This window comes from Pterocles gutturalis, unplaced genomic scaffold (assembly GCF_000699245.1).
Source record: "Pterocles gutturalis isolate BGI_N339 unplaced genomic scaffold, ASM69924v1 scaffold18574, whole genome shotgun sequence".
Classification (NCBI taxonomy): domain Eukaryota; kingdom Metazoa; phylum Chordata; class Aves; order Pterocliformes; family Pteroclidae; genus Pterocles; species Pterocles gutturalis.
In genome coordinates, this window is record NW_010128622.1 from 12,518 (window position 1) to 20,785 (window position 8,268).

The window sequence follows — 8,268 nt, forward strand, 5'->3', positions numbered from 1 at the left end:
CATGCTCTCCCCCACTTCAATGAAAAGCAATTTAAATGCTAGGAAATATGTGTTCTTCTGTTGAAATAATCTACCAATGTCATTGTTCAAATTTTTGCTAAGTGTCAAAACTTCAGGTTATTTTTTCTACAGCAAAAGGAGACAGGTCATAGAAAGTATGTCAGCTGACCAGCTAACAAGTGCCTTTCTCCTACAAGGGTATAGCCATTCATGATAATTTCTAAAGGCTGGCTGACAATGTTTTTAAATTAGATCCTTTTTCTGGACTTCAAGGATTCCCACTGCTTCTGTGATGCTCCGAGCAAACCACATTAAAATATATGTAAGAACTGGATGACTGGGGAGAACTGCTAATGGGCTACACAGCCCATCATTAATTAGCAGACTTTATATTCTCTGTAGAGAGGCCAATGACAGAATGACCACAGAAAATTCATTCTCCCCTCAGCTCAGAAGGCATTTTCTTCGGCACTTGGGGTATGCTAGTGGAGTGTTTGGACGATCTGATAGTGCCCTTACCCATGTTTGTACTGCTCCATGCTCCTTGGTTTCAGTCCAGCCCTCCTCACAAATCTTGCATTCTGTTATGCTTTTGCTGTGATGTGCACTTGATGACTTTCCAGCTTATTTGTGCATGCACACTGGCCCCCACACACACACACCCACACCCCTCTGTGTTCTCACCTGTTTCCTACTACTGTTCCACCTGTTTCCTACCATCCTGCCAAGAGGGATCAGGAAGAGATACTCGTGTGTTAGAACAAGTGACAATAATGCAGTTTAAGAATAAAATGCTTTTTTGGATATTGTAGGCTCATGTGTCTTAGAGCCTAATGATCTTATAGGATATTGCTGGTGGTTTAGTGCTGCCATTTGGGTTTTAGAAGTTAGAAGCATAGTCTAGTTTAAGAATACTTGAAATATATTTATTTTCAGTATTTTTGAGCTACTATTTCTGCATAGCAATTAAAGTTCTTTTTCAGTTGCTAAAGATAAAAAAAACAAGTATTGAAGTATTGGGATACTGTCTTATCAAATCCTTTTACAGCTGTTGCACTGAACACACTCAGATATGCTAGAATTTAAACGAGATCCCTAGGTTACTGGGCAATCCAGAAGCAAGCTGCAGCTAACCAAATAGTCCTCAGGTCTGAAGCCAGAATCTCTGGCTGTTCTGCTTGAGGTGGCATTCTTGGAGAAAGATAAGAGAAGCCAGTTAAGCAAAAGAAGGGAAAATTCTTCATTTTTTAACATATGTTTACTTGTCTCTTTCTGTTACATGCTGATAATGATGACGATATTTGATATTCTTGCCAAGAATAATAGCTTTGATGTAATAGCTATGATCTTTTATTTCCTATATATAATTAAAAAACAAAACACAAGAAAACAACCATGCAACTTCCAAGACAAAACACCAAGTAGGACTCAGGAAAATGTGTAGATCAACACATATTCATGCAACTTGGACAAAGCAGTGTGTATCATGCCATAATACTGACTTTTCTTTAGAGGTGATAGCCAGTGTTTGACTTCAATTTTTGTGTGTGTGTGATTTAACATGCTGCTATCTCATGTTTGTGAGATGATGAATGTAATCACCTTAAAACAGCCTTTGCAATCTTTGCTCTTTAAGAGCTCCACATAGGGATAACCATAGTTACTGCAGGTCAGACCTGATGACGTCTGGGTAGGAAAGGTTGCAGTGTACTTGCCAGCAAAATATATGATGCATGAACTCTACTGTAGATATGTTCTCCTGAGGCATGATCAATGTACGAATAGAATTTTTCTGAGCTGAGCAAAGATTATTGAATTTGGGTTGATTTTCCTGAAGTTCTTGGTTTGTAAAAATTACCATTAATGTCTTTCTGTTTGATCAGAAACTGAAGGTTGCTTGCATAGTTTGTAGGCTGTATGTAGAACTCTGATTAATGTTTTGTGGTTTCTGTTGGTTTTTTTTATTAGATCCTTCCCTTCCAAAACCAAATGTGAGACAGCCACGTAAGTAACTCTTAAACCAATTGCTTTTAAGCCTTAAACTTTTGTCTAGGACGTGTTAGATCAATGAAAAAAATTATTTCTGAAAGAGTGAAAATTATTTCTGAAAGAGGGTGTGTGTGGGTGTGTAATTCTGGGGCAGAAGAGAATTATGACTGTATTGCTGACTGAGAGATTCCCGTCAGCATTTAGAGAGAAGGGCTGTGACCTTTTGTGTATGTGAAAATCAGATTTGGGAAAACACCACTGAGAGTCTCAGACTTAGCAAGTTCATCTGCTGATGTGTGTGTGTTCTTTCCCCCTTCTCTGCTGAGGCCACTGCTTCCCAGTACCAGGGTTTCAGCAGCAATACCATCTTACGGAGCTCCCGTGTCCTGCTCCAAGCCTTCCTCCTACTCTGCAGCTGGCCACACCCCCAGTTACTCTGGCTCCAGCACTTGGCTCCAGCACTTATAGGTCATGCTGGAGATGAGATCACTGACTTGATATGGATTAATTTCTTTGGTTTTTTCTGTTGTCTTGGCGTAGTGAATTAACCAGGGTCAATTACTGACCCAGGAAGGGAAGAAAAGCAGAGAAGCAGCACTAGAAGACAATAATAAACGGGAAGGTGAAGATAGTTTGTAGCCAAAAACAAGAATGAATGGAGAAAAAGGAAGGTTAGAAGAGGAAGTGCAAATAAGGCTTTTTCTTCTGCTCCTGTCCTTATGTCTTTGGGACTAAATTTGCTCAAAATAGCGAGGGGAATGAGAAATTATGCTTCTGCCAGTTCAGCCTCCCTGTGGCTTTCTGCTAGCCAGTAAGTTTTCTCTCAAGAGGAGAGGACACTGACTGGTGCCTTGTGGAAAAAACAGTTGAGTTTAGGAGAGTCTTTTCTGTTTGCATTTAAGATGACCAGATGTGGCCAAAGGAATCAGAAATAAGCTCATAGAAGAAATGGGAGAAAAACCTTATAAGCCACTATTTGTCAGGTGGTGCATATGAAAACTTGGTCCAGGCACCCAGAAATGGGTCCTGAAGGCCCCTGCCACCAGGAACTGCTGGAGAAGACATTTGTCAAAAGCGGAAAAGGGGAATGGCCCTGAGGACCTCAGGAACTGTTGGGTTGGGGGATGTCCGTAGGGACATCTGCTGGATGCAGGAACGTGTGAAGTGAGGGTGTTGGTTGTGTTTTAAAAACTGAAATTCCACTGAAGGATTCTACTGAGAAGATCCAGTCAAGTCATTTCCTGGCCAGCTTAGTCAGTAAAATGTTATTCACTGGCATAAGCCATTTTGCGCACTGGGAGACATAAAAAATACTGAAGCTAGAAATCAATTTTTTAAGAAGAAATTTCCGCAACTGATTGCTAACAGAGAGATTGCTATTATTTTTTGAACTATTTCTAATCACCAAAAAGAAAAACACAAAAGCCAAAAGTTTCTCTGGTGGGTTAATGTTGGGGGGCAATACATCCAGGAACCAGATGCTATTAGCCCTGAAATGGTGCTGCAAAAGGGCCTCTTCCCTAAAAGTGATTTGCATGTGTGTGCGTGTGTTTCTATTTTTGTGTTCTGGAATTAATTTGAGTTATTGAAAGCATTGCCAAATGTGAAAAACAATTGTTTCTATTTATGTTTTCGCTGACTTTTTGCTGGCATCTCTTCCCTCTTAACAGCAGTTCCGTTCTCCACCTAGATTTCAGGCTAAACTTGCAGGAGATGTAGGGGAAAGTTTGCTTGAATGTTGGGGCATTTAAATGAAAAGCATCTTTTGCCAAAAATCTCAGCCTTTTTAAAGCACACTTTTAAGATAAATGGATATTTAATTGAAAGCAAGTTATTAACAGCCAGCTGAAACTGCTTAAATTTTGCAACATTTTCCAGATTTGGGTGTGCTGAGCTGGGGTTTTGCTTTGTGACGTGCAACGGGTGGTTGGACTGAAGCCAGTCTCTGAAAGCATCATTTTTATTTCCTTGATGCAAATCTGCTAGTCCATTCTTCAAAATGGTGCTTCATTAATGATGTGTATTTAAAAAACATTTCCATGAAAGTGTAAGGGTGAATCTTTGTAAAACAGTATTTACCACTGAAAATAAGAAGTCCTTATTATGTGTGTTTAACTTGTAGCTGTGTTCTACGGTCTGGACACTCTGACTGTCGTGGGCATTGCCTTTGCAGCATTTGTAATTGGAGCCCTGCTAACAGGAGCACTCTGGTTTATCTACTCTCGCACAGGTACGTATGAGGGTTCTTACAGATCTCGGTGCAGATCAGGCCACAGGAAACGTGGTGTGGTCTGAACTCTTGCAAGAAGGGAGGAAAGGGGAGGGGGGCCAGCGATGGCTGTCCTGGACTTCTTTTTTTGCGTTCTGTTCTTACTGGGGTGTTTTCCAGCAACTCCTCCCATGAGCCTGTTGGTGCATATCAGCAGACTGATACCCGCCCTTCCCTAAAGGGAGGTGTTACGCATTATGAACATGATTTAAAATTTGCTAAATAATTTTAAATGTGAATCTTGAAAACTCACCTGGGACATGGGAAAACTGAGTATTCCTGGCTTGTGCATTATCATTAGTAGCATCTCTGTATTTAAAACTTAGTTAACGTTTCAGTTTAATGGATCCCTTTTGGTTCCCATACTCCTTTTTAAAAAATTTTTTGCAGTTACTGCATTAGGCTGATGTGATTGGGATTGTGATGTGGTCAGTACAAGGAGTGGGGCAAATGGCTAAGAGAATGCTTTGTTTACATAGACATATTCTGAATATAACTAGACTTGAAAATGTTTCTTGGGTCTTGATTACATAGAATTTTTGCCCCAGTTTGTTATTCCTCCAGTCTTCAACTGTTCCATTAAATTGGTAGAAGTTGCATTCAACCAAATAACAAGGAATGTGTCTGAATTGGTGCAGCCTTAATGCATAGATAATTTTTCAGTAACACCTCAGAATTTTTTTCCATACTAAACTAAGTTAGAAGAAATACAGTACTGTGTTGGAACAAGAGGGAGTTTTGGGAGCCTTCTATTGCATGTAATCTATGAGGTGGTACAGACAAAGTCTGGGCACTGATGGGGCCTTGATCTGCAGGATCTGACCTTGGCTGCTGGTGGATTATGGGGTATCTCAGGATCCCCACAGCATGCTGGACTCCCAGCTACTTCCACTCTTGACCTTGCAAGACCCTGCCGAGGTCTCTGGGAGGTGGGGAGAATCTGAGGTCAGCTCCAAACCTGTGCAACTCTGGAGCACTGGAATTCTCCCGTAGCCCACTGCAGGGGTTTTTCGTCATATCAAACCTCATGGAAGCTATTTCGGAGTGACAATCCAGCCCTGTTGGTTCAGAGCTTCTGTAAATATTATGAACGAGGAGCTTATGTTAATTTGGAAAAAAAAAACAAAACTGTGGTTTTTTTCCAGTTGGCAGTACAACAACTTTGTATAAGCAGTTTAATACTTCTCAATGTATCAGCTGTGTATGAAGCTTGTTTGGAATTGAGGCAAATGTGGAAAATTTAAAGGTTGTGATAATATGTATAAATAGTACAATTCTGCCTCATATACTACTGAAACATTGTGGAAGAAAAGTAAATGCAATTTCAGTGAGTAAATGTGTAAGTTAAGAAGGTAATTTCCAAAAAGGTACCCTTTATTAACAAAATATTAAAATAATTGTTAAATTAATGTAGTTGGTCCTGCATTTGTAGAAGTTCAATCTGTTCCTATACAGAACCATCTATAGACACAGGTTGTGTGTCAGTAGTCAAGGAACACTGGGAAGCCAATGTGATAAATCCTTCAGCAACAATAACACTTGGACCAATCCCATAAAAGAATTATATTAACTAAGTCCATCAGTCATAGTGACCATGTACAAGTAGTGGAGAGGGCAGCTGCTCTGGCTTTGTGTTTGAGAGATGAAAATACATGGAGAAAAAGGCCGGAGAAAAAGTAGAAGAAAAGGGGACATTGTAACTCATCAGATCAGAGAATCACAGAAATTATGAAAAATATCTAGGAAGTTATCTGGTTCAGATTTTCAAAGGATTGTGAAAGTGAACTTATGTTCACTTAATTTTTCTGTGCATAGTATCTTGTATCTACAAAGCTAACTTGCATCAGAGTGCAGTGAAGGCTCTGCCAGGGCCAGTCTCTTAGAGGATGACTGCTGTGGCAGACAAGATAATCCAGCTGCTGTGGGAACATTTTGGACCTGGCTGCAGACTTTTATTAAAATAAGGAGGAAAAAAAAAATATAATCTCAATTTCATCTACGGAGTGTCTGTCTTTTGCCGTTAAAGAATTTATGTGTTGCTGAACTGTGTTCTGAAATTTCATCTTTTGTTGCAAGTAGCGCTGGGTTTTTAACACAAGATTCAGACCAAAGGTTGGAAAGTATGAGTTCATTTTAAAACTGTGTTTTGGTGATACTCAGAGCATGGACAAAAGCTACTGCTGGTGGAGAATGGCAACTTGGGATGTGTGAAGTAAGGTATTTTTGTTGCTGTAGTGCTCTATGCAATACAGCAAAAGGCTGCCTTTTTGATGGTAGTAAGAAGGTTTGCTGATAAAATTTTATTAGTATATCTCTACTGGCAGAGTCATTCTAGCATGGAGAAACCTTTACATGAATGAGCTGTTTTGTTCCTCTTGATAGGCCATTAACATTAAAACCTCAAGCAGTTGATGTCAGAAAAGAACTACAAAATAAGTAGAATTTAATCTTCAATTATTGAACAGTGATTGTAGTGTTGGGCTTTTTTTCATGTAGGGCTTTTGCTGATTTCAGTAATGAAAAAATCAGGGACTGCCAAAGCATCAAAATTGTGCTTTAAAATACTCTGGATTCTGTGAAACAATTCAGCATGGAATACAGATGTCCTAAGATACACAGGTAGTAGAGTAAGAGAGGGGGGAAGCTAGGATCCTGGCAACAGAGGAGGAATTTTAGCTGTCTTTGCTGCAAAAGGACACTGTACTCTTGATCCTTTCTCCAGTCTGATAAAGGACATGAAAGGTGGCTGAAAGGTTTCCCCAGTGGTGTTGGTTCTGCCTGGAGAGGACCCAAGGACAAAGGGAGAGTAGCAGAGATTGGCCACAGTTACCTGGGTGTATTACAAAGATGCAAAAAATTTTCAGTGTGCATGAATACAGAAACCCTTCAAAATTTAGTGGTATAAATATCTGTTAATGTAATATTCTGTCTCAATAGGGATAATTGACCATGTTTAGGAAAGGACATGCACAAGTCTGATGAGTTAATGAGACTGCTAAACCAAGTAAACTGTGCTACAGAGAACATCAGTCGCCTCATTCTCTTAGAAAGAGTGCTTTCCAGCTCCAGGCACTATTGCAAGCTAACAGGATAAAATGTTCCAAAATCTGAGAAGTTAAAAGCGTCCCTCCTCCCCCACTTTTCCCTTTTATATGGGATCTGATTTAAAATAAACTGACATAGCAACCAATTATATTTGGCAAATGGAGATAGAAAAGCAAACATTCAGACTTCCTGGACAGGGAGTACAACTGGCAGCTTTCCTAAGTGTGAATAATAAAGTGCATGTTGTTGCATTCAGATGGGTAAAAGCTTGTTTACTGTCAATAGATGAGACATGTCCATTTTTAGCAGTTCTGGGTAAGTAACATGAGATATATGAAGCTGTTTACGTGAAAAAGACAGATGGGGAATGCTTCTACAGTGATTTACATTTCTTTACATCCTTTTCATGAATGTTCTTTTAAAATACTTTGCTACAGATTAGCTAGGTGTTGAGGAAATAAAATGTAGGAGAGATCAGCCAGTCCAAATGTAGCTGCTAGACAGTGTTCGTAGTGTCACTGTGATTTGGACTTTTTTAATTCAGGACATGGAGAATTTGTTAATTGTTCCACAGGAGATTGCGGTATATCAGAGCTGCTGATCGTGCGCTAGAAACGAGGTGCTGCAGAGGCAATTGAATGATGGTGAGGGGAAGGGGCCTCCCATCCCAAATCAAAGGGAAGGTGCCTCCTAAGACTCCTTCCAGAGAGGAGCAGAGCAAGCTGTTGGGCTCGCACGGGGACTCCGGCACTGCGCCTGTCACTGTGCCATAAAGAAAAAAACCCAACACGTGTGTTTAGCTTATAAATGAATTTATGGCTCAATGCCTACAGATTGTATTGACGTGTGGAGGCTGACGCAAAGCTGTGTGCAATCATGTGGTTTGCAAAATGGGTGACAGCGGAGCTGCGAGGAGAGCGGCGGGAGGCTGCGGGGGCCGGGGGGCCGCGGGGGGGTGCGGGAGA

The 8,268-nt window shown here is 40.4% G+C and overlaps 1 protein-coding gene across 1 annotated transcript in view; it reads left to right on the forward strand.

Moving 5' to 3' along the window:
• The window catches only part of TGFBR3 (transforming growth factor, beta receptor III), a gene marked incomplete at its 5' end in the record, with an annotated part of 21,729 nt that overhangs the window by 10,993 nt on the left and 2,468 nt on the right, over positions 1-8,268 (forward strand). Inside the window, 2 exons of the mRNA XM_010079702.1 lie at positions 1,969-2,004; positions 4,112-4,219. Of these exons, the coding sequence (XP_010078004.1) occupies positions 1,969-2,004; positions 4,112-4,219 (144 nt within the window). The remainder of the gene's footprint in view (positions 1-1,968; positions 2,005-4,111; positions 4,220-8,268) is intronic.